General features: G+C 44.1%; 1 protein-coding gene across 1 annotated transcript; it reads right to left on the minus strand.

Moving 5' to 3' along the window:
- Positions 1-17,900: 17,900 nt before the first annotated feature.
- LOC126945767 (protein SSX5-like) lies at positions 17,901-26,864 on the minus strand. Its single transcript, XM_050775857.1, has 8 exons — positions 26,842-26,864; positions 25,559-25,694; positions 25,009-25,123; positions 24,372-24,467; positions 22,483-22,532; positions 20,349-20,484; positions 18,768-18,845; positions 17,901-18,001 (listed from the first exon to the last, which is right to left on the minus strand). Exons 1-8 carry the CDS (start codon positions 26,862-26,864, stop codon positions 17,901-17,903), a joined length of 735 nt encoding a protein of 244 aa, XP_050631814.1.
- Positions 26,865-26,878: the final 14 nt, after the last annotated feature.

Genomic DNA, 26,878 nt, shown 5'->3' on the forward strand with positions numbered 1-26,878 from the left:
TTTCCAGCTCTGTTTTTTTGTTGTTGTTGTTTGCTTGTTTGTTTGATTCAGGGTTTGGAGATTTTCAGAGGCTTTGCTACAATGAGCATCTCCTGGGCGGGGCGCGGTGACCCACGCTGTAATATCAGCACTTTGGGAGGCCAAGGCAGGCAGATCACTTGAGGTCAGGAGTTGGAGACCAGCCTGGCCAAAATGGCAAAACCCCCGTCTCTACTAAAAATACAAAAATTACCCGTAGTGGTGGCTGGCCTCTGTGAATTCCGGTTACTGCGGGGAGTGAGGCGGGATAATCACTTGAACCTGGGAGACAGAGGGTGCAGTGAGCCGAGATCACACCACTGCACTCCAGCCTGGGCAACAGAGTAAGTCTCTGTCTCAAAAAACAAACAGCATCTCTTTCCTACAGTGATTTGTGCTTTGGTCTTGTCTCCTTGGGTTTCTCTATCAGTCTGATCCCATCTATTCTATCTCCCAGGAATGCCTCAATATTTCTGGTGGACCACCGATCCGTTTTCCTATTTTCCTCCACTGTTAAGAATTGATCCTTGAAAACATTTTCTTCCCAGTTCAATGGAATGTTGAGTAGGGCATGGGATCTATCTGCCATCTTGCTCCAATCATCTGGTTTTAGATATTTTATGTATATTTGTCACTGGATATAAGTGTAATTTTTCTCAATTTGGTTTTCTAAATAGTTATTATTGGTATGTAGACAACCTATGTATTACTGTATATAATGTTTTGTTACCTGTCTGGGTGCAGCTTCCCCTGCATTTTGGGACAAGACTCAATCCGTTTTATTCAAAACAAACAAACAAAAAAACTGACAGCCTGGGTGCAGTGGCTTATGCCTGTAATCCCAGCACTTTGGTAGGCCGCAGTGGGTGGATCACCTGCGGTCAGGAGTTTGAGACCAGCCTGGCCAAGATGGTGAAACCCCATCTCTACTAAAAATACAAAAAATAAAAATAAAATTAGCCGGGCCTGGTGGTGCACGCCTGTATTCCCAGTTACTAGGGCAGCTGAGACAGCAGGATCATTTGAACTCGGGAGGAGGAGATTGCAGTGAGCCGAGGTGGCACCACTCCACTCCAGCCTGGGCAACAGAGATTCTATCTCTAAATAAAAAGAAAAAAAGAAAATTCACTTCACAGGCAATAGATAGTTATAAAAGGATAATTTATGGAAGATTTCATAGGGGAGACTGATGGAAAGAAAGAAGTATATATTTTACAGAGCTGAGCAGTTCACAGGGAAAATCACCAGAACTGCCTTTTTCTCCAAAATTATTACCCCTACGCCATACTACTACTGGTTCTTCTAGTCCTTCCCTCTATTCCAAATCCTCAAATTGTCCATTTTCTTATTGGGATAATTTTCTTCTGCCCAGATCTAGGTCCTCCACAACACTTAACACTGTCTTCGGCAGTTTGAATGCCCATTGTTTTAGCTCAGGTTCCCAAAGAAACAGAATTTGGATGATTGAGGACACCTCTGAATAGACTATACTGAGAAACCATGCCTGGAATGGTACATGAAGAGAGGAGAGGAGAGGGAATTTACGTACCTGGCTCTCACTCCTGGTTCCTTTTCTTAATGGTCAAAATTCAACCCACAGGCACTAGCTCCACTACACTTCTAGATTGCATCATCTGCCCCCTTGGCAGCTGTCTGGGAAGCCAGATCCCACACTTTGAAGTGTAGTGTTTCATACAATCCAAAAGTGGTAGCAAAGGCCAGGCATGGTGGCTCACGCCTGTAATTCCAGCGCTTTGGGAGGCCAAGGCAGGCGGATCATGAGGTTAGGAGTTTGAGACCAGCCTGGCTAGCATGGTGAAACCCTGTCTCTACTAAAAGTACAAATTTAGCTGGGCATGGTGGCGTGCACCTGTAATCCCAGCTACTCAGGAGGCTGAGGTAGGAGAATCGCTTAATCCCGAGAGGCAGAGGTTGTACGGAGCTGAGATCGCACCATTACACTCCAGCCTGGATGACAGAGAGAGACTCACTCTCAAAAACAAAACAAAACAAACAAACAAACGCGACAGTGGTAGCAGATTTCAGAAAGTCCAGGTATGTACCTAATTGGCCTGGTTTTACAGCACCAGCCAAGGGTGAAAACTGAAAACTCCCATGTAAGTCCTAAGTTCACTGAGTAATTAGAGTACCCATCTGTGTTAGTTAATTGCCTTTATCTGAAGGAAAAATAAAACTCATATCTCTATGACAAGCAGGTGTTTACAGCTTGGAGCAAGTCACCTAGGCTAAACTCCCCAGGTGACAGGGAGACAAGGACATCATCTTCCTTGATGTTCACATTTCAAAGAGATGGCTCCAAGGACCTGAAGATAGACATTCCTAGGGGCTGGGCATGGTGGCTCATGCCTGTAATCCCAACACTTTGGGAGGCTGAGGCTGGAGGATCACTTGAGACCTGGAGTTCAAGTTCAAGACATTCCTGGGTTCTAGGGTGGCCAGAGGCTTACAGATCAAAGGAAGAATTTACAAATACAAGTTTTCTGAAGGAAATGCTCTAAGGAAAGTGAAATGGGGAAAGATATCTTCTTCCCTTTTGGCAACAGGAAAAATTCAATTTCGTGTTTAGTTACCCTTACAATTTCCCCCTATTGTTATTCTTTTATAGTAATACTGCAGTTTTCTAATTATCTCCACTGCTGTTTCTATCTGTCTTTGGGTAGTTTACAGCCACCTAGATATCCAACAAGTCTATAGTAAGATGCAAAGCAAAGCAATTATGAAGATTATAATATAATGATTTTTTTTTTTCCGGACGGAGTTTCACTCTTGTTACCCAGGCTGGAGTGCAATGGTGCGATGTCAGCTCACTGCAACCTCTGTCTCCTGCGTTCAAGTGATTCTCCTGCCTCAGCCTCCCGCGTAGCAGGGATTACAGACATGTGCCACCATGCCCAGCTAATTTTGTATTTTTTGTAGAGATGCAGTGTCACCATTTTAGCCAGGCTGGTCTTGAACTCCTTACCCCAGGAGATCTGCCCACCTCGGCCTCCCAAAGTGTTAGGATTACAGACGTGAGCCACCATGCCCTGCCTAGAAAGAATTTTTAAATTCAGTAAAATACTCACCTTGTAGGGGCAGGATGACCTTTAAACACATCATAGTGGTTCAAAGTCAAAATAAATTATAGAGACAAATCCCTAAATCAAATGCTCTATTCGGGAATCGCAAAATTGCAATTCAGGGCATACACACGGACTAGGGTGATCTTCAGCATGTGCAACTAATGAAGAGAAGCTGGAAGTTTTATTAGAAAGAAAAATGTTACATATTGTTTTGAAATGAGGCTCATTGGCCCTGGAGAAGCTGGTTCATTGGCACAATCAGCTTTCACATTCCCTCTTTTGATCAACATCTTTCTTTGAAAACCTCACTGATCAGCCATCTTAAAGTGAGGCTTCATTGTCACTCCATGCCAGGATGGACCTGGGCCGGTTGTCTTGGTCCCATGTCAAAGGAAAGGTAAGGGAGTCAATATCACAGACATGAGCCACATTTGAGCCACAAAGAGGCCAGAAGAAAAAAAAAACTCAGGCAGCTTTGTCTGGAGTTCAGCATCAAATTCCATCTTATTAGTCCCATCTATATTAGCATTCATCTTGAAGCACCAGGTCAACATTTTCCTGTTGGGAGAACTAGCTTAACAAATATTAGACAGGCAACAAGAATGGAGCTCAAAGATCATAATACAAAAGTAATTAGCAATTGTTTTATTTTATTTTATTTCATTTTATTTCATTTCATTTTATTGCAATGCAATCTTACTCTGTTGTCCAGGCTGCAGTGCAGTGGTGTGATCTCGGCTCACTGCAACCTCCACCTCCTGGGTTCAAGTGAATCTCCTGCCTCAGCCTCTCGAGTAGCTTGGATTACAAGTGCTCACCACCTCGCCTGGCTAATTTTTGTATTTTCAGTAGAGACGAGGTTTCACCATGTTGGCCAGGCTGGTCTCGAACTCCTGACCTCAAGCGATCAGCCCTCCTTGGCATCCCAAAGTGCTGGGATTACAGGCATGAGCCACCGCACCCAGCTATAATTAGCAATAGTATAATAAATTTAGTTTGTCCAATGGTTTTGAACCAAGATCCCAAGACTAAGGGCCACCAGCTAAACAAATCAAAAGACTGTGGGGGAAGTCAATGAGGCCTCTTGTAGTCTTTGAGTAGCATTTTAGGACTGGGTTCAATTAAAGCAGAGTGCCAACTCTACAAAAGGGAGTACTAGGTGAGTCAAAGGATTTGGGGTCAGGTTCTGTCAAGTGAAACATGTAGACATTCGGGGGCAAGAGTCTCATTATGATACGAAGACTTATTCTGACGTCTTGGGAAAAGCTGTCTACGGTGTGGAAACATCAACTTCTCATTCTGATTTGTCATTGGAATGTCTTTGGTTATGGCATTGGACAATTTGTTGAACTTTTTGTGTGGTCCATACGTCAGGCATGAGACTTGTTTCTTAAAATTTATGCAGTTTGGCTGAGTGCAGTGGTTCTCAGTACTTTGGGAGGCCGAGGTGGGGAGATCATGAGGTCAGGAGATCAAGACCATCCTGGGTAACTCAGTGAGACCTCGCCTCTACTAAAAATACAAAAAATTAGCCGAGGATGGTGTCATGTGCCTGTAGTCCCAGCTACTCGGGAGGTTAGGCAGGAGAATCGCTTGAACCCGGGAAGTAGAGATTGCAGTGAGCCGAGATCTCGCCACTGCACTCCAGCCTTGGCGACAGTGTGAGACTCTGTCTCAAAAAAAAAAAAAAAAAAAACCATTTGCGGTTTTATCTTATAGTGTTCGTAAACCAAAAATAGCATCCCAAGCACCTCTCCTCCCCTTAAGCATCTGAATGGACTTCCTCCTCAGCCAGGGCTCTTTTAATATTAACCTGAGAGACGGTTTAGGCCATGGCAGGATGTATGGGTCAGACATACATATATCAGGTATAATGGTACCTCTCTAGCATCAACATCAACACAGACTTAAATCTCATAAGAAACATGTTACAACCTAGTCTCTCTGAAGTCTAGTCCCTGAAGGCTTCCTCTGCAAATAAGAACTTAGGTCACCACAATCCTCTGTCTTAACCCAGACATTCCTTTCTGTTGATCCAGTGCATTTTTGTTTGTTTGTTTGCTTTTGTTTTGAGGTAGAATCTAGATCTGTTGCCCAGGCTGGAGTGCAATGGTGCATTCTCAGCTCACTGTAACCTCTGCTGCCCGGATTCAAGCAATTCTCCTGTCTCAGTCTACCCAGTAGTTGGGGTTACAGGCACCCGCCATCACATCCAGCTAATTTTTTTTTTATTATTTTAGTAGAGACCAGGTTTCACCATGTTGGCCAGGCTGGTCTCAATCTCCTGATCCCAGGTGATTCATCTGCCTCGGCCTCCCAAAGTGCTGGGATTATAGGTGTGAGCTATTGTGCCCGGCCAATCCTAGGTTTTTAGAAAACCCAACCAATTGTCAACCAGAAAATGTTTAAATCTACCTATAAGCTGAAAGCCTCTGCTTCGAGTTGTCCTGGCTTTCTGGACCAAACCAATGTATTTCTTAAAAGTATTTGACTGAGTCTCCACAAAATCTGTAAAACCAAGCTGCACCCCGACCACCCTGGGCAACTCAGGACCTCCTGAGGCCGTGTCATGGGCCATGGTCACTCCTATTTGGCTCGGAATAAATCTCTTCAAATGTTTTCCAGAGTTTGTCTCTTTTCATCTGGAGACATCAGGAACACAGCAGTTTCTGTTTTTGGTAATTTTATGGGGAAAAGTAGGATTAGTCTAGTCTAGCTGGGCACAGTGGCTCACACCTATAATCCCACCACTTTGGGAGGCTGAGGCGGCTGGATCACGAGGTCAAGAGATCGAGACCATCTTGGCCAACATGGTGAAACACCGTCTCTACGGAAAATACAAAAATTAGCCGGGCGTGGTGGCGGGCGCCTGTAGTCCCAGCTACTCAGGAGGCTGAGGCAGGAGAATCACTTGAACGCGGGAGGCGGAGGTTGCAGTGAGCCGAGATCCCACCACTGCACTCCTGCCTGGTGACAGAGTGAGTCTCTGTCTCAAAAACAACAACAGGCCAGCCGCCGTAGCTCACACCTGTAATCCCAGCACTTTGGGAGGCCAAGGCAGGCGGATCACTTGAGGTCCAGAGTTTGAGACCAGCCTGACCAACATGGAGAAACCCCATCTCTACTAAAAATACCAAAAAAAAAATTAGCCGGGCGTGGTGGCACATGCCTGTAATCTCAGCTACTCGGGAGGCCGAGGCAGGAGAATGGCTTGAACCCGAGAGGCAGAGGTTGCTATGAGCCAAGATCGCGCCATTGCACTCCAGCCTGGGTAACAAGAGTGAAACTCCGTCTCAAAAAAAAAAAAAAAAAGAAAAGAAAAGAAAAAAAAATAATAAGAACTCGAAATAATGCAGAGAGTTACAATCTAATAACTGATCTATTAGAGCTTTTCTTTAGCAACATAACTTTTCTGTATACATTGATCACTTAGGAATCTCAAATTTAAAAACCTTTTGAGGATAGAAAGTGAAACCAAAGCCGACTTTAGATTTCACCTACATTCTTAAGGCTCCTGGGCCTGCCAGAAAGTGACCATTTTTATTTACCCACTGTAAAGCTAAAAACACTTGAAGTCAGGCATTCCACGCATTTTGATGAAAGCCTTGGTAATATAACCAATTTTTTTTTCTCTTTGAGACAGAGTCTTGCTCTGTCACCCATACTGGTGAGATCTCAGCTCACTGCAGCCTCCACCTCCTGGGTTCAAGCAATTCTCTTGCCTCAGCCTCCTGAGTAGCTAGGATTACACATGTGCACCAGCATGCCCTGCTATATATATATATATATATATATATATATATATATATATATATATATATATATATTTTTTAGTAGAGATATTGTTTTCCCATGTTGGCCAGGCTGGTCTCAAACTCCTGACCTCAGGTGATCCACCCACCTCAGTCTCCCAAAGTGCTGGGATTACAGGTGTGATTCACCATGCCCGGCCCTATAACCAATGTTTTTAATTGTATCTGTCCACAAAGAGAGAGCAGATTTTTTTGTGTGTGTTTAAAAAAAAGGGGGGGTGAGGTGCAATGGCTCACACCTAAAATCCCAGTGCTTTGGGAGACCACTTGAGGCCAGAAGTTCAAGATCAACCTGGGCAACATAACTAGACTCCCATTGCTAAAAAAAGAAAGAAAGAGAAAAAAGAAAGAAAGAAAGAAAGAAAGAGAAAGAAAGAAAGAAAGAAAGAAAGAAAGAAAGAAAGAAAGAAAGAAAGAGAAGAGAAGAGAGAGAGAAGGGAGGGAGGGAGGGAGGGAGGGAGGGGGAAGGAAGGAAGGAAGGAAAGAAAGAAAGAAGAAGGAAGGAAGGAAGGAAGGAAGGAAGGAAGGAAGGAAGGAAGGAAGGAAGGAAGGAAGGAAGGAAGGTTGGTTTTATAACTACCTGCAGGTAGGGCCTGCATAGGTGGTGGGTGTGCTTGAGAGAAGAGAAGAGGAAAGGAGGAGAGGAGAGGAAAGGGGAAAAAAGGGGAGGGGGAGAAGGGGGATGGGAGGGAGAGGAGGAGGACAGGGGAGGGTGGGGGTGGAGCAGCACGGGGGAGGGAATGGTTATTACTACCCACAGGCAGGGCCTGCATGAGATGGTGGGTGTATTGGGCCCAGGGGATGTGTGGGCTGTGAGGAGACGGTGATGGTGAGGCTGGAAGGAAAGAGGGTGGCTTGGAAACCAGGCCCAGCGGATCCTCAGATACACTTCTTGGAATGGGCAGCCTTGAGAAAAGAGTCATGGTAAGCCACAGTCATGCCATCCACCAGATGCAGAAATTCTTGGAAATCTAGCTGCCCATCACTAGTGAGGTCCAGTTTCTTCAACTTGTGGTCAAGGACACTGGGGCCCTCTGGTTCTTTGTGAAGGCATCCAGTTCTCTAGTCATGAAGCTTCAGAACTCTATCTTGGAGTGAATGCTGTTGTAATCATCCTTTCCAGCCTATTTCTGGAAAACAGCAATCAGGGACTCTCTGTAGGGCTGGAGATTTTTGCCATTTTGGAGTTGAATGAGTCACCAAGAGCAGGTTTTTACTGGACTTGTGTAAATAACCATATTGCCATAAGAATATTTACAAATAGTTTTCGAATTCTGGAGGAATTGAGTAGTAAGAAAAAGCAAACATTTCCATCTTAGTTTACAAAAGTATACTTCACAAAATTATTATAAACTATAGATAGTTTAACAGAGAAAATTTTTCAATTTTTTTTCATTTTTTTGAGAAAGGTTGTGCCCTCTTGCACAGGCTGGAGTGCACTGGTGCAAACACGGCTCCCTGCAACCTCTGCCTCCTGGCTCAAGTGATCCTCCCACCTCGGCCTGCAAAGTAGCTGGGACCACAGGCGCGTGCCACCATGCCCAGCTAATCATTTTGTTTCTGTTTTTGTAGAGACAGGATTTTGCCATGTTGCCCAGACTGGTCTTAAACTCCTGGACTCAAGTGATCCTCCTGCCTTGGCTTCCAAAGTGAGCCACCGCACCCCACCAGAAAATTGTCTTAAATGTGGAAAACCAAACATTTAGGTAAAAAACAAATATAGCTTTATTTTCTTAATTTCTTTCAGAAACCTGGTCTCCTATATTTTCCCAGGTTGGTCTTGAGCTCCTGCACTCAAGGGATCCTCCTGTCCCAGCCTCCGAAAGTGCTGGGATCAGAGGTGTGAGCCACTGCACCCAGCCCAAGAATAAATAAAGAATAAATAAAGTTTTAAATGAAGGTCATAAAACATTATTGGTTATTTAGCCTCGTATAATTAATGTTTGTTCTGCTTGATCTTGATAATCAGTTGCATGAACCCATCAGTTTGCATTAGAGTTTTGAAGAATAATTTATTTAATTCATTGATCTGAAAGTTATTACAAATCTATATTCAACAGTAGTTGTTAAAATCTTTTTTATGAATCTGATTCTGGATGCCTTTAGAGAAGAATCAGCACTGTAGATGATAAAGCTTAGAACAGTAATGATTAAAATCTGATGAAAGGTTCAAAATAAGAAAAAATTCAGTTATTTCTATTATATAGAGCATTTTAAGATAACAACCAGAATCATGATTGATAGCATTACACCAGGACCATCAGACCTCTGTAAATTTTATAGGATCTTCAGAATACTAACATCAATAACATATCTATGTAAATGTAAACAGCGATTAGTATTTTTTATTATTTGACATTATTTTTCATATAATCTAACATATCAAATAAGCCTAATGAGAGACACATTCTTTGAGGCTCTCCAGGGGCCTCACTGGTAAATCTCAAAGTCAATTTCAGGTTAAAAAGACTTAAATTAGAATTTGATTAGTTTGTTCAACAACAATAGATAAATTTAAAAAGAATTGGATTTGGGGGAAGTTTGTCAAAGGTGTTAAAAGGCTCAAAACATTTGTTCAAAACAGGATCACAGGTCATTGTGAAATAATAGTCACTCATTATTTCATCATGATCATCATAATATATCACTCAGAGTGATAGTCAACAGACTTCAAAAGCAATCCAGAAAGTTACATGGACTTAAAAACTTACCCTTTCAAAGCTCAGTTTTCCTAAGCAATCAGAAACCTAATTAGTAGGCCAGGCATGATGGCTCATGCCTGGAATCCCAGCACTTTGGGAGGCCGAGGCAGACGGATCACTTGAGGCCAGGACTTCAAGACCAGGCTAAGCAACATGGCAAACCCCCTTTTCTACTAAAAGGACAAAATATTAGCTGGACATGGTGGCCCATGCCTGTGGTCCTAGCTACAGGAGGCATAAGAATTGCTTGAACCCGGGAGACAAAGGTTGCAGTGAGCCAAGATTCTGCCCATTGAACTCCAGCCTGGTAGACAGAGAGAGACTCCATCTCAAAACAAAACCCTTGGATCAACAGAAAGGAATGCCTGGGTTAAGATAAAGGACTGTGGAAACCCAAGTTCTTATTTGCAGAGGAAGACTTCAGGTATTGGCTTCAGAGAGACTAGGTTGTAACACGTTTTTTACTAGACTTCAAGTTTGTGTTGATGTTGATGCCAGAGAGGTGTAATGAGGCATGCCTGACCCCCACTTCCTGTCATGGCCTGAAATCATCTCTCAGGTTAAATTTTAAAAGAGCCCTGGCTGAGGAAGAAGTCCATTCAGATGCTTGCAGGATGGCAGGGGTTAGGATTTTATTTTTGATCTACAAGTTCTATAAGATAAAAGTGCATAAATTTTAAGGAACAAGTCTGCTGCCTGATGTGTGGACCACACAAAAAGTTCACCAAACTGTCCAGTGCCATAACCAGAGGTATTCCAACGACAAATCAGGATAAGAAGTTGACGTTTCCACACTGTAAACAGCTTTTCCCAAGACGTCAGAATAAGTCTTCCTATCATAACAAGACTCTTACTCCCTGAATGTCTACATTTTTCACTTGACAGAACCCGACGCCCAAATCCTTTACTTCACCTAGTGGTCCCTTTTATAGAGTTGGCACTCTGCTACAATTCAACCCAGTCCTAAAATGCTACTCAAAGACTGCAAGAGGCCTCATTCACTTCCCCCACAGTCTTTTGATTTGTTTAGCTGGTGGCCCTTAGTCTTGGGATCTTGGTTCAAAACTATTGGACAAACTAAATTTATTATACTATTGCTAATTATAGATGGGTGCGGTGGTTCAGGCCTGTAATCCCAGCACTTTGGGATGCCAAGGAGTGTGAATCACTTGAGGTCAGGAATTTGAGACTAGCCTGGCCAACATGGTGAAACCCCGTCTCTACTGAAAAGACAAAAATAAGCCAGTCATGCTGGTGGGCACCTGTAATCCCAGCTACTCAAGAGGCTGAGGCAGGAGAATCGCTTGAACCCAGGAGGTGGAGGTTGCAGTGAGCCGGGATCACGCCACTGCACTCCAGCCTAGGCGACAGAGCAAGAATCCATCACAATAAAATAAAATAAAATAATAAAATAAAATAATTGCTACTTATTTTGGTATTATGATCTTTGAGCTCCGTACTTGTTGCCTGTCTAATATTTGTTAAGCCAGTTCTCCCAACAAAATAATGATAGCCCAGGGCGTCAAGATGATTGCTAATATAGATGGAACTAACAAGATGGAACTTGATGCTGAACTCCAGACAAACATGCCTGAATTTTTTTTTCCTTCTGGACACTTTGTTGCTCAAATGTGGCCCATGTCCCTGATATCGACTCCCTTATCTTTCCCTTGACATGGGACCAAGACAACCGGCCCAGGTCCATCCTGGCATGGAGTGACAATGAAGCCTCACTTTAAGATGGCTGATCAGTGAGGTTTTCAAAGAAAGATGTTGATCAAAAGAGGGAATGTGAAGGCTGATTGTGAGAATGAACCAGCTTCTCCACGGTCAATGAGCCTCATTTCAAAACAATATGTAACATTTTTCTTTCTAATAAAACTTCCAACTTCTCTTCATTCGTTGCACATGCTGAAGACCACCCCAGTCCATGTGTATGCCCTGAATTGCAATTTTGTGATTCCTGAATAGAGCATTTGATTTAGGGATTTGTCTCTATAATTTATTTTGACTTTGACACAATCAACTAGTACGATGTGTTTAAAGGTCGCCCCGCCCCCTGACAAGGTCAGTATTATACTGAATTTAAAAACTCATTCTAACCCGGGCATGGTTGCTCACATCTGTTATCCTAACACTTTGGGAAATCAAGGTGGGTGAATCACCTGGGGTGAGAAGTTCAAGACCAGCCTGGCTAAAATGGTGAAATCCCATCTCTAAAAAAATACAAAAGTATCTGGGTGTGGTGGCACATGCCTATAATCTCAGCTACTTGGGAGGATGAGGCAGGGGAATCACTTGAACATAGGAGACAGAGGTTGCAGTGAGCCAACATCGCACCATTGCACTCCAGCCTGGTCAACAAGAGTGAAACTCCATCACGGGAAAAAAAAAAAAAAATCATTCTATTACAATCTTGATAATTGCTTTGCTTTGCATCTTACTGTGGACTTGTTGGATATCTAGGTGGCTGTAAACTACCCAGAGAAAGATAGAAACCACAGTGGAGATAATTAGAAAATTGCAGTGTTACTATCATACAATAACAAAAGGGGAAAATTGTAAGGGTAACTAAACACGAAATTGAATTTTTCCTGTTGCCAAAAGGGAAGAAGAGACCTTTCTCCATTTCACTTTCCTCAGAGCATTTCCTTCAGAAAAGTTGTATTTGTAAATTCTTCCTTTGATCTGTAAGCCTCTGGCCACCCTAGAACCCAGGAATGTCTTGAACTTGAACTCCAGGCCTCAAGTGATCCTCCAGCCTCAGCCTCTCAAAGTGTTGGGATTATAGGCATGAGCCACCATGCCCAGCCCCTAAGAATGTCTATCTTCAGGTCCTTGGAGCCATCTCTTTGAAATGTGAACATCAAGGAAGATGATGTCCTTGTCTCCCTGTCACCTGGGGAGTTTAGCCTAGGTGCCTTGCTCCAAGCTGTAAGCACCTGCTTGTCATAGAGATATGAGTTTTATTTTTCCTTCAGATAAAGGCAATTAATTAACACAGGTGGGTACTCCAATTACTTGGTGAACTTAGGACTTGCCTGGGAGCATTTAGTGTTCACCCTTGGCTGCTGCTGTACAGCCAGGCCAATTGCCTACATATCTGGACTTTTTATTGTTTGTTTTGCTTTTTTTTGTTTGTTTGTTTGTTTTTCAGGCAGAATCTCCTCTGTTGCCCAGGCTGGAATGCACTGGTGTGATCTCAACTCATTGCAACCTTCACCTCGCAGGTTCAAGTGATTCTCCTGCCTCAGCCTCCCGAGTAGCTGAGATTACAGGCGCACACCACCATGCCCAACTAATTTCTGTATTTTTAGTAGAGACGGGGTTTCTCCATTATGGCCAGGCTGGTCTCCAACTCCTGACCTCATGATACGCCTGCCTTGGCCTACCAAAGTGCTGGGATTACAGGTGTGAGCCACCATGCCTGGCCTCTGTTACCACTTTTGGATTGTATGAAATACTACGCATCCAAGTATGGGATCTGGCTTCCCAGACAGCTGCCAAAAGGGCAGGTGATGCAATCTAGAAGTGTAGGGGAGTTCGTGCCTGTGGGATATCTGTTGCCTCTGAAGTGAATTTTCTTTTTTTTTTTTTTCTTTTTCTTTATTATTTAGAGATAGAGGCTCTGTCGCCCGGGCTGAGGTATAGTGCCCTGATCTCGGCTCACTGCAATCTCTGCCTCCTGAGTTTAAGAGATCCTCCCCCCTCAGCTGCCCTGGTATCTGACACTACAGGCATGCACCACCAATGCCTGGTTAATTTTTTTATTTGTATTTTTAGAAGAGAAGGGGGGTTCACCATCTTGGCCAGGCTGGTCTCGAACTCCTGACCTCAGGTGATCCACCCGCCTGAGTCTAGCAAAGTGCTGGGATTACAGGCATGTAATCGCAGACTGCACCCAGCCTGTCACATTTCTTTTGGAGAATAAAACAGGTTGAGTCTTGTGCCAAAATGAAGGGGAAGCTGCACCCAGACAGGTAACAAAATACTATATACAATAATAGATAGGTTTTCTACATACCAATAACAACCATTTAGAAAACCAAATTGAGAAAAATTACACTTATGTAGTGACAAAAATACATAAAATATCTAAAACCAGATGATTGGAGCAAGATGGTGGATAGATCCCGTGCCCCACTCAACATTCCATTGAACTGGGAAGAAATGTTTTCAAGGTTCAATTCTTAACAGTGGAGGAAAATAGGAAAACAGGTCAGTGGTCCACCAGAAATACTGAGGCTTTCCTGGGAGATAGAGTAGATGGGATCAGACTGATAGAGAAACCCAAGAAGACAAGACCACAGCTCAAATCACTGTAGGAAAGAGATGCTGTTTGTTTTTTGAGACAGAGACTTACTCTGTCGCCCAGGCTGGAGTGCAGTGGTATGATCTCGGCTCACTGCACCCTCTGTCTCCCAGGTTCAAGGGATTCTCCCGCCTCACTCCCCGCAGTAACCGGAATTCACAGAGGCCAGCCACCACTACGGGTAATTTTTGTATTTTTAGTAGAGATGGGGGTTTCACCCAGTTGGCCAGGCTGGTCTCCAACTCCTGACCTCAAGTGATCTGCCTGCCTCGGCCTCCCAAAGTGCTGATATTACAGCGTGGGTCACCGCGCCCTCCCAGGAGATGCTCATTGTAGCAAAGCCTCTGAAAATCTCCAAACCCTGAATCAAACAAACAAACAAACAACAACAACAAAAAAACAGAGCTGGAAAAGACCTTAGGATAGTCATCAGGTAGGTTAATTTAAAAGTTCATTTGAAATGTCTGAATCAGCCAGATTCCCCTCCAACACCACACTCAGATTGGCTGGCAGTAGCCACTTTTGCCTCTAAGATGAAACTCTGATAATTGTACATTAAAGCAATGAAGGCCTGGCGAGGTGGCTCACACTTGTCATCCCAGCACTTTGGGAGGTTGAGGCAGGATGATTGACTGAGGCCAGGAGATACAGACCAGCCTGGACAAAATAGTGGATGCCATCTCTACCAAAAATACAAAAATTAGCTGGGTGTGGTGGCATGTGCCTGTAGTCCCAGCTAGAATGGAAGCTGAAGTGGGAGAATCCCTTGAGCCTGGAAGATCGAGGCTGCAGTGAGCTGGACTTGCATCACTGCACTGCAGCCTGGGCGACAGAGTGAGATCCTGTCTCAAACAACAAAAAAAAGTAATATATCAGGACTTGGTGTACCTTCAGTCTTTCACAGTAATAGTGAAGGAGAGAATCACATTTGTGGAGAGGGGACCATGTTCACTCTTTATCTGTTCACGATAGATAGTCGGGAGCTTTATATACCCAAGGAACCTAAGGAAAAATGTTCCCTGTCATGACTCACAATCTTCCAGCCACCCTTTCTCGCACCTGTCTTGTGGGCTGGGGGACCCAACTTATGGATCCCATCTTCCCAGGGAGAAAGAAAAATCAAATCCTTCAGTATCTCTTTTGGGGCATGCTCTCCTCTATTTGCATGGAGGATAAGGCACTCAATATCTAGTATCGGAATGTTACATTTGTGTAATACAGAACTATATTGGGATAAAATAGAATTTGTCTCCTCCGAGACACAGGTAGAGGTACGTCCACACTGACCTGGGTGGCAGCCACCTCTTCCTGCAGTGCCAGGCAGGGCATGCTCACAGATCTGGGGAAACTCTGCTGCTCCTGGAGCCCCACAACCTCCTTCCTGGCACCCTCTCACTCTGGTGGCTGTGACAGCCCACATGTGGCTTTGTGTCTCCCCTGCTTCTTTGCCTGCCCGTCTTCTGCCCACCCTGCATATCTCTGTCTCCCACTGTCCCCACTATGACCACGTTTGCCTCTCCCTCCCTGCACTCTCTCTGTCCAAGTGATCCTTGTCTTGGGAAAATGAACCCACAGCCTCTACATTGTGATTGGGGGCAGCATCCGGGACTTGTTCAATTCTCCCTCCCTCCATCACACACATCTGTCCTCCTTAATGTTTCTAAAGTCAGTGAGCTCCAAATTCAGCCCCTCCTGCACCTGCCAGCTGTAGGACCTGTGACAAGATGCTTACCATCTGTCTGGGACTCCGTCTCTCATCTATCATATAGGCATAATGATGATAGTGTCCTCCTTCCAAGGCTGGGGAGAACCAGGAGGCCAAAGTGATGGGCCACGGATGGTCAAACGGCTCCAATCCTGCCTCCACTCAGGTCTGGTGTTTCAAGTCCATTGTGTGTGAATGGAGCTTTGATGTCTCCATTCACACACAATGGTTTGTTCTAAAACAGACTCCCCTCTGCCCTTCCTTTCCCCACAACAGTTTCACCTCTGCACTGTGCAGTGGTACCTGTGAGAAAGAACTGTCCCATTCCCCAATCATCGTCCCCACCCCAGACCCCAGGCCCTTGGTTGGTGAGACCCTTGATGGGCAGTCTCATGCTTCTGTCCAGGGGACTTTCCCACCATTGCTCCCCTGCATGGAGACTAAGTGGACTCTTCTATTCCCTGTCCATCACAGGGTCTACAGTGAACACATCTTCCTCATTCCTCCACGTTCCCCAGATGACGATTTCATCTGTGTCTCCTCCCACATACTCCCAAATGGACAGTCCCAGCCATAGAATCCGAAAATCATCTAGAGAGCAAAGGCCAAGATGTCCAACCCCCTGCTGCAGAATCCTGCTCCAGGAATGAGGTGTATAGTCTCTATCAAAATGAAAACTGGAGGCCAGGTGCGGCAGCTCATGCCTGTAATCCCAACACTTTAGGAGGCCAAAGTGGGAGGATCACTTTGGCCTAGGTAACGGAGCGAGACTTTCTTGACAAAACCCAAAAAAATTAGTGGAACATGATGGTGCGTGCCTGTAGTCACAGCTTCTCTGGAGGCTGAGGTGGGAGGATTGCTTGAGCCCACAAGTTCAAGGCTGCATTAACCTATGATCGTGCCACTGCACTCTATTATGGACACAGCAAGACCCCCCATCTCTAGAAGAAACAAACAAACAAACAAACAAAGACAACAACTGGACACATCCTCCTCTAGAATGGTGGTCAGGAACATCTGTCTGCCTTGTTCCCTGATGTCTCTTCAGCACCTAGAACAGCGCTCAGCACGAGTAAGTACTCATTCGGTTTTTGTTGAATAAATGACTCCTTTGACGCAGCAATTCCACTTCTAAGAATCTTTTCTAAAGAAATATTCACACACGTGCATAGAGCTGTGTGCACAGTAATGAGAGGAGCAAACAACTGGGGAATGTTTGCAAATGTTTATTAACTGTCAGAGACTGATACAGGAAAATCGGATGAGGGAAGTACATGATGAACAGGAAACGGAGTGAGCGGGGCTTGAGCAGGATGCACGGCAATGGGAAAAGCAGACGGGAGATGCTTATAGTGGTTCTTGGTGTGTGTGTGTGTGTGTGTGTGTGTGTGGTGTGTAAATGTAGAAGAAAAAATCTGAAATTAAACACTCAGAACTGCCCTCAGTAGTCACATCTGGGGAGAGAGGAAGGTAGTGCTGTTCTATGCAGAGAATACCTGACAATACTTGTTTTCTAAGGTAGATGCATGGATACACAAACCGAAATATGCATTAAGTATGTCTTGCTGATCAGTGAAAATGCTAATATCTAACAAAATGGCACACTGCAAGAAACTACAAGGGAAATGCTAACATGGAACGCTTGGCACACTAAGAAAAATGACGCTCAACTTTTCACTGTTGTGAACACTTGCTTTCACTTGCTATACACCTGATGACAAGGGATCCGCCGCCATGCCCATGTTTGTGAAAGGTCACCAAGGTCTGCTTCTCATCATGGGCATGTGTCATATCCCTGAGGCTGAGGCAAAAAGAGAGAAGGAAAGTAAGTGGCAGTGAGTTCCCACAGCGTGACAACTCAATCTCAAGTCCTCCTGACTTGCAGACCCTGCACACTCCGATTCTGCCCTACCTCAGGACCTGCACACGCCTTCCACGGTTCCTTGAAGTGAACCATCTGCTCATGCCACAGTGACCTCCTCACTTGTTTTATCCATTCCAAGGCTAGAGGAAAGTGTGGCCCGTGTATCAGGGCTGACCTCCGGTTTGGGATCCCACAGCATCCTGGGTAAGGAGCATCCCTGGATATAAAGGGTAGGGAGTAGAAAGAGCATGGGAAATCTCATCATTCAGTCTCAATGCTGTACCCTAGAAAATTATGAGAAGGGAATGATTTGGGGGACAAGTGATAAGATGGGATACCAGTACCATAACAGAATAGCACATCTGCAGGGATGTGGGGAATGAGTCCAAGGTTCACTTAGGGAGTTACTCTTCATCTTCCTCAGCATCGCTGATCTCTTCATAAATCACCAGCTGCTTTCTCTCATGCAGTCTGTGGGTCCAGGCATGTTTCCCCCTTTTGGGTCCTATGATGGAGAAGAGTTGAAAGATGAGGGTTGGGTAGGCTGGAGAGTGTTAGGCTCTGTTTACTCAAAAAACAGGAGATGCGTCCCCGCTCCCAAGTGCCCATGGGCCTTCTTTATCCAGGTTTTCACATTCTCTGGCTTAGAGAGGCTGAAACCTTAGACCCACACTAATACAGGCCAAATGCCAATTGAAGTTTTAGCTTCTGGCTCCTTCCCTTGTCAGGCTTAGATTCCCAACCTCTTCACTTATAGGAACATTCACCCATACCTCCTTTCATTCAGCACATATTTATTAAGGCCACACAGGCATACCTTGTTTTATCGCACCTCATTTTCATAGTGCTTCACAGATACTGTAATTTTTTTTTAAATTCTCACCAATTTTACACTTTTCCATTATTATTTTATCTATTATGTGATCTGTCATCAGTGAGCTTTGATATTATTACTGCAATTGTTTTTACTGTTTTTTAGTCTTTTAAAATAATTTTTGTTTTTTATTTTTGTGGGTCCACAGTAGGTGTATATACTTATGGGGTACATGAGATGCTTTGATACAGGCATGCCATGCGTAATAATCGCATCATGGAAAATCGAGTATCCATCCCCTCAACCATTTATCCTTGGTTACAAACAATCCATTTACACTCTTTTAGTTTTTTTTAATGTACAATTAAGTTATTATTGACTATAGTCACCCTCTTGTTTGTAATAGTTTTGGGGGTAACAGTAACTGTACCCATAGACGATGATAAACTTAATCGACCAATGTTGTGTGTGTTCTGACTGCTCCACCAGTGAGCTGTCCCGGGTCTCTCTTCCTCTTCTTGGGCCTCCCTATTTCCTGAGACACAGGAATACTGAAATTAGGACAGTGAACAATCCTACAATGGCCCCGAAATGTTCAAGTGAAAGGAAGAGTTGCATGTCTCTCACTTTAAATCAGAAGCTAGAAATGGCTAAGCTGAGTGAGGAAGGCATGCTGAAAGCCAAGACAGGCTGAAAGCTCGGCCTCTTGCACCAAACAGCCAAGCTGTGAATGCAAAGGAAAAGTTCTTGAAGGAAATAGTAATACTAATACTCCAGTGAACACATGAATAACCAAGCAAAACAATCTTACTGCTGAAATAGAGGAAGTCTGAGTGGTCAGGATAGAAGATGAAACCAGCCACAACATTCTCTTAAGCCAAAGTCGAATTCAGAACAAGACCCAAACTCTCTTTAAGTCCGTGAAAGTTGAGAGAGGTGAAGAAGCAGCAGGAGACACGTGTGAAGCTAGCAGAGGTTGGTTCGTGAGGTTTAAGGAAAGAAGCCGTCTCCATAACATAAAAGTGCAAGGTGAAGCAGCAAACCCTGATGGAGAAGCTGCAGCAAGTTATCTGGAAGATCTAGCTAAGATCACTGTTGAAGGTGGCTACACTAAACAACAGATTTTCAATGTAGATAAAATAGCCTTCCATTGGAAGGTGATGCCATACAGGACTTTCATAGCTACAGAGGATTGATTCCAACTTTGAAAGAAGTTCTACTGTGGGTAAAATGTTATCCAATAGCATTACATACTACAGAGAAATACTTCATGAAAGGGAGAGCTAATCTATGTGGCATATTTCATTGTTGTGTTCTTTTAAGAAACTGCCACAGACACTCCACGCTTCAGCAACCACCACCTTGATCAGCCAGCAGCCATCACCACAGAGGCAAGACCCTCCCTCCACCAGCAAAAAGAGTGTGACTCACTGGAGACTCAGAAGATTGTTAGCATTTTTAACAATGAATTATTTTAAAATTAAGGTATATACATTTTTAGACATAATGCTGTTGCACACTTAGTAGACTACACTATAGTAGAAACAATGTTTTTATGCACTACCAAACCAAAAAAAAGAAAAGTCTGTGACTCACTTTATTGCAGTGGTCTGGAACCAAACCAGCAATATCTCTGAAGTACATCTATATTGGGTATCAGGCACTGAGCTAAGTATGATATGATCCTAGGTAATCACAGATAGAATTGCTTGAGCACCTTTCATGTCATCAGGCCTTCTAGATTTAATTTAATGCCTCCAAACAACTTATGAACTATGATTATTTCCATCTTATGGACTAGGTATCTGGAGCTGAGAAAATCTGAAAGACTTACCCCAAGTCACGTGGTTTTTTCTATGGGTGACAACTCAAGTCTGTGCCTCTGGAAATCATGTCTAACATCTCATCTGGAGCTGGGCGAGCTCCTCAGCCCAACCTGGACCCAGGCTTGTCTGGGATCCATGCCACACACCCAGTCCCCACACCTGAACATAGCCAGGGAAGCCAGAGGGGTTGTTCCCGAATTGCTTCCTCTTACGAGATGTCGCGTTAATCTTCTCAGAGGTACTTGGTTTTCCCGAGGGGCACAACTGTTTTCCATTGTTTTGTGAGCCAGATGCTTCTGACATTCCCTTCGAATCATTTCCTTCCTCTGCTGGCATCTTGGGCATGATCTTTATAATGTGAAGGTTACAGATAAACAGTATCAGTGACATTTCTATAGTGCTTTTGAGCTTACAAAGCATTTTCCCATGCATTAACTTAATTAATGCTCTCAACAACACTGGGAGAGTTACATAGGCCTAAATTAGAAGAAATCTGGGAGGTTAGATGGGAAAGGAATGGCCTATGTGAATATGGTTTCCAGAGCTAGAATGCTTATCTTCACACTCTTTTAGGACTGACATTCTTGCAAACAGCAAAATTCTCCATGTAATTGAGAGTGTCATATACAGAAGATTTGAAGAAGAATAGCATTCTAAGAATTCACAAGGTCTACAAAAGGAAGAGCTTCTGTAAAATACAAGGGATCCCATATAAGCTTGTAGATAGCTGCTGGGAGAGTAAATGTAAAAACATAGAGAAGGGACAAAAAACTGCTGGGAAAGATAGTGTGGGGAGATGAATACAGGAAAGGGAGAAGGAAAGAAATGGTTTGCTGAAATTAATCTAAGCAGCAAAGAAAGCAGTACCAGATATGGCATACCACCCCACAGAGGCACCAACATTGAATGTGGAATTCAGTGAAGTGGTACCCATACCAATTCTGCTTGCATTGGAATGTGTCACTGACCAACAACCTTAAGCTACTTTTTTTTCTTTCTTTTTTTTTTTTTTTTTTTTTTTTTTTTCTAAGACGGAGTCACGCTCTGTTGCCAGGCTGGGGTGCAGTGGCATGATATCAACTCACTGCAACATCTGACTCCTACGTTTAAGCGATTCTCCTGCCTCAGCCTCCAGAGTAGCAGAGACTACAGGCAGGAGCTACCACACCCTGCTAAGTTTTGTATTTTTAGTAGAGACATGGTTTCATCATGTTGGGCAGGATGGTCTTGATCTCTTGACCTCATGATCCGCCCACCTCGGCCTCCCAAAGTGCTGGGATTACAGTCTTGAGCCACCGTGCCTGGCTCTTAAGCTACTTTTTATTCAACTTCCTCACTTATGAAATAGTGAACAATACATGTAAAATAGGCTACGGGAAAGTCCTCTCTGAGCTTGTAAACACTGTTTAAATGTAGTAATAATAACAACTAATACCTTTCATGATCCTTCTTTGAATTCAGTCTACACACTGGCCACCCAACTCCCAGATCCCTATACCCTCTAACCCAGAGTTGAATCTGCAGTTGTAGGGTCACTCATTCAGGGGCCTCCGAGGGATCACTGGGCTGGGATGGGGGCTTCCCGGATGCTCCAGGTACAGACAAGGCCCTCAAGGAGCTCACAGTAAGGAAGGGCCAACAGTCAAAGTGATTCCTAAGCCATGCAGATGGCCCCAGTAACACAGCAGAGACCAGCTGGTCCTTCCTGTTACAAGAGTAAGTGTCTCAATGGAAGCTCCAGCAGGCGCTATGAGGTAAAGCCCTAGTGAGCAACATCCAAACTTCATAAAAAAATGCAAACATGAATGAGTTTTAAATGGTTTGGAGCTCTGGATTAGACTACCACTGCCACTGCACCTCAGGAACATTCATTAACATCTCCGTACCACGACAGCCTCATTTTATTATTATGTCGCTGATAACTAGGATCTATAACATGAACTATGATTCTTTACTTCCATTGCATGGACCAGGAATCTGGAGCTGAGAGGACTTAGAAGATTTGCACCAAGTCACATGGCTTTTATACGGATGACAACCGAAGTGTGTGACTCTTTATTATTTGGAGATAATAATAGAAACATCATAGAGGTCTTCTTATGGATTAAATAAATGAATCCATGTGAACTGTTTAAAATACTATCTGGCATCACTATGAAAACAAAAGAAGTATTAAGGATCACAACTCTTAGTATTATCAAGCTGTTGATGCTACATCAGTTGTTGTGATAGACATGGGGAGAAGGAGGCAGTGAAGGCATTTTTGATATTCTCCCACTCTTACCAGTGTTCGCATCTGTGGAGGGACAAAGGTTCTCTGGTCCTTTAGATTTGAGAGATACTCACCTTCGGGAAGATTCCCTGGAGCCTGCCGAAAGTCATCTGAGGATGTTCAACTGAAAGAGAATACATCAGAATTTTTCTTTGTTGGGAAAGATTTCCAAACTCTAGAGAGACTTCTGTCGCATGAGGGCATTCTGCAGCAGAGGGTTTTCCGTCCACTCATTGTTGAGGAGTTATGTGAGATTTGCTTCTGAATTATGTTCAGTAATGGTTGGTGCATTTATCTGTGGCATCAGTTCAGAATTTTCCATCTCATGGTTTATCAAATGGGGGTTAAACCCCATCACAGTCTCATCTTCTTCCATTACATATCTTTCACTTTTTCCCAAATAACTAAATTGATTGTTTGGGAATCTGAACTGTATTCACTCAAGATGTGCAACAACTGAAAATCATTGTACACTTGAAATGGGTGAATCTTATGGTATGTCAATTAAGCTCTTAAATGTGTGATGAACTATGGATGATTTAGTCCAGTGGCTCTGAAATATTTTCAGTATAAAGACACTCCTTTAATGTCAAAAACTTGGCAGATACTCAAGCACTGGATTTTCAGATCTCTTATAGTGATGGTGGGAGGTGGTAGAATCTGGCCTGTTTAGTTGGGGTCTATTGGAGACAGTTTGGACATTCTGACCTTGTCTTATAACTGTGTTTTCAGAACAGAAGAGCAAGTAAACACATATGTCCCCTTTATATTCCTGAAATGTACAAAGATTTCTACCCAATAACCTGTCGTTTTATCACCCCATGTTATCTCTCCTCACTGACAAGTGGGAAAGCTCTCTGTGTGTTGGATGAGGGATCACTCTTTCAAACTCACCTCCGAGCTCATCACAAAGAATCAGGGTTCTTTGGGAATGAGAAGACTATTTGGTTTTGATAAAATACAGAGAAACAGCAGCCTTTTTTACATAATGTGTTCATCACCCCTACTACTAAGATACCTATCCAATACCTACATGCTGTTAATGAAACAAACTCGGGGAGTCTTTGCAGATCTACAGTTTTAACATTTGCTTTCTTTTTTTTTTTTTTTTTCACTTGTAACATTTTCTTAACTGTCCTTTGATTCATTAACAGTGCTTAGGAAGAGCAACATGTCCTTTAAAAACGAAATATTTCAAACACACAGAAAAGTATGGGGAATAATATTGAGGCCAGTCGGATCTCAACATTACCCCACAGCTATGTTAGGTCTGATTTATTAATTCAGAATATTAGAAATACTACAAACAGACCGGGAGTGGTAGCTCACACTTGTATTCCCAGCACTTTGGGAAGCTGAGTCGGGTGGATCACCTGAGGTCAGGAAGTTTGAGACCAGCCTGGTCAACATGATGAAACTCCGCCTCTACCAAAAATTTAAAAATTAGCTGGGTGTGGTGGCGGGCGCCTGTAACCTCAGCTACTCCGGAGGCTGAGGCAGGAGAATCACTTGAACCCGGGAGGTGAAATTTGGAGTGAGCTGAGATTGCCTTATTGCACTCTAGCCTGGTCGACAAGAGCGAACCTCCACCTCAAAAACAAAAACAAACAAAACACACTATCAACAAGTCACAGCTGAAGCTGTCTGTGCAGCACTCACCAATCCCTGCCCTCCCTCCTTCTCCACTTACAGCCAGTCACCTTAATTTGATGTCTTTTTATTCACATTCATGCTTGTATACATTTACTACTTACTTATTTTCCATAAAAATAAATATTCTTGTTTTGCATGTTTTAAAATTTTATATGAATGGCCTCTGTAGTTAACTTTCTGTATGCATTTTGTTTTCACTCAGCCCTGATGTGTATGAGGGAACAAATGTCTGAGGATCTTTCCCGGGTAGCTGAGCTGAAAAGCAGTTGGACTTGAGGAGACCCTTTCCAGCCCCTTCCCATCTACTCACCCTGATTCCCGCGGTTACAGTCATTATCAGAATCATTCCCCTGGAAGTCTGTGGCCCGTTTATTACGCATGAAAGGTGGGAGGGTTACCTTGAAACCTAGAAAGAAGCCAAATGTTTATTCCTTAAGAGACAAGCTTAGGCCTGGCACAGTGGCTCATGTCTGTAGTACCAGCACTTTGGGAGGCTGAGGCTGGAGGATTGTTTGAGGCCAGGAATTCGAGGCTGCAGTGAGCTATGATTGCACTACTGCACTCTAGCCTAGGTGACAGACTGAGACTCTGACTCAAAAAAGAATAAAAAGAAAAAGAAAGATACAAGCCGAGAGAAGGTAGGGGTCAGTGTGTGTGGGGTGGGGATGGAGGGAGTTGCCGGGATGCCACAGAGACCGTTGGGCTCATCAGAAAAGACGCCCATGGGAGAGAAACGTGCAGGATCCAGGTACGAGCTCCACTGTGGCCAGTCCCTCCCCTCAGCCCTGACAGGACACAGAAGAGCAGAGCACTCAGAAGCTGCCTTGCGATTTTCCCTGCACAAAAGGAAAATGTGGGGTACTTTCTGCAGCCTAAGAAGTAGGCAAAGCAGGAAAAGGGATGCTCATATGTCCCCAGACTTGTCTGTTCCTAGAACTTTCTGTTACCTAGTTTAGTCATGGCCTCATACTTTCTCTTCATGTACACACAGATGATTTTCTCCGAGTATTTCATCTTTTCCCACTCTTTCTTAGAGAAGTATTTGGCAATATCATCAAAGGGCTAGGAAAAAAAAAAGAAATTTTGGCAGTGACTCAGCTAGGCATGTCTGCCATTCAGATTGAGCCACTTCCTGTGTGCTGGATCTCGGAAGTAGGGATGATATACCATTCTGGCTGATGCCATGGCTAACTGACAGAACATGGGGGACCTTCCCTAGCTTCTCCCCTGCCACACAGTAGGGCTTTAACGCTGCTGGCTGGCTCTCTTCCCACCTTCCAGAATGAACTGAAATTCACTAAATGTAGTGCATGGTCACAGACTTGTCTCCAGGGATGCTAGGTGATGACAGAGCAAGGATGGGAAACTCACAAGGGTCCAGATCTCCTCCAAGTCCCTGCTTCTTGTCCCCATTATCTCTGTCTTCCCCTCCTCAGAAACCTAGTCACCCCACACTGTCCCCTGGGCCACTACTCTGCCCCCTCCAGGTCACCTCACCTTTTGTATCTTCTCTGGTATTTGAGCACCAACCCTAGGTCTCCTTGCAAAGGCGTCGTCTCCGTTTATGGTACTGGGAGCAGTCTGACCTGCAAGAGAAACTGCCTGAGTCTTTCCAGCCGCAGGACCTTTGGTCCTGTGGAGGGAGAAATCAGTGAAGGCCGGCCACACTTAGTCACCTGGAATCAGGTGCTGCATTTCTCCGTCCAGGGCTTATCTGTCCCTGAGTAAGAACATGGGGAGAAGTGAGATGAAAACAGGGAGCCAAGGGTCTCTGGGAGAAGTATTGATTTGGGATGACAGGTTTCTTATGGGCAAGGCAGCCTTGAGTCTTTGAGAGGGGTTTGGCTACTGTTGTTAGTAGTTTTCCTGGGGGCTAGGCTTACCCTAAAAGATGTACAGACCCTTGTTGGGGAGGCAGGGATGTGACTGTGTAATTTTATTCAGTGGGGACATTCTGACACCCCCACTCAATAAATAAAGGAAGGGAAGTGAGTCCCAGAGATAACATGGTCTCTTTGGTGATGGATCTGATCAGGCAGAGGGATGGGGGATTCTGTTCTGTTGAAGAGAAATGAGCATCACTACAATGAACGTGTTTAGGGGCTATTACTGGGTGATTTGTAAATTATTAGAAGGAAGAGAGCTGGTATTTCTGAGACTGTAAGAGCCCGCCATCACTTAGAGAGAATGTGGGGCGTTTCAAGATGCATCAATCAGCCAGGCGCAGTGGCTCACGCCTGTAATCCTAGCACTTTGGGAGGCCAAGGCGTGCAGATCGCTTGAGCCCAGGAGGTCGAGACCGGGCTGGGAAACATAGCAAAACTCCCGTATCTACGAAAAATACAAAAAGTTAGCCGGGGGTTAGGGGGCAGGTCTGTACCATTCCAGCACTTTGGAAGGCCGAGGTGGCGGATCGCCTGAGCCCAGGAGCTTGAGACCAGGCCCGCAAACACAGTGAAACCATCTCTACTAAAAAAAAAAAAAAAAAAAAAAAAAAAAAATTAGCAGAAGCTGGGTGGTGCGCCCCTGTGGTCCCAAGGCCTAGGCAAGAGGATCACATCAGCCCAGCATGAAAGATTTTAGTGAGCTTTTATTCTTTTTTTTTTTTTTTTTTCAGACAGGGTCTAGCTCTGTTGCCAGGCTGGGGTACACTGGCGTGATCATGGCTCACTGCAACCTCCGCCTCGTGGGTTCAAGCGATCCACCAGCTGTGGCTTCCAAAAGTGCAGGGATTACAAGCATAAGCCACCGCACCCAGCCCAAATTTCTTAAGTTACTACAGAGTTTCTAGGAAAAATCCCATACCTGAAAAAGTTA

Source organism: Macaca thibetana, chromosome X (genome assembly GCF_024542745.1).
Source record: "Macaca thibetana thibetana isolate TM-01 chromosome X, ASM2454274v1, whole genome shotgun sequence".
Lineage (NCBI taxonomy): Eukaryota > Metazoa > Chordata > Mammalia > Primates > Cercopithecidae > Macaca > Macaca thibetana.

What these genes read in the sequence shown, in the direction of transcription:
- LOC126945767 (XM_050775857.1), bottom strand. Translation starts at nt 26,864, where the DNA reads ATGGGATTTTTCCTAGAAACTCT. An exon ending in TCCAGGGAATCTTCCCGAAG is followed by an intron (nt 20,485 to 22,482) that starts GTGAGTATCTCT and finishes CACATTATAAAG; the next exon opens with ATCATGCCCAAGATGCCAGC. An exon ending in GAAGATTAACGCGACATCTC is followed by an intron (nt 18,846 to 20,348) that starts GTAAGAGGAAGC and finishes CCTGTGTCTCAG; the next exon opens with GAAATAGGGAGGCCCAAGAA.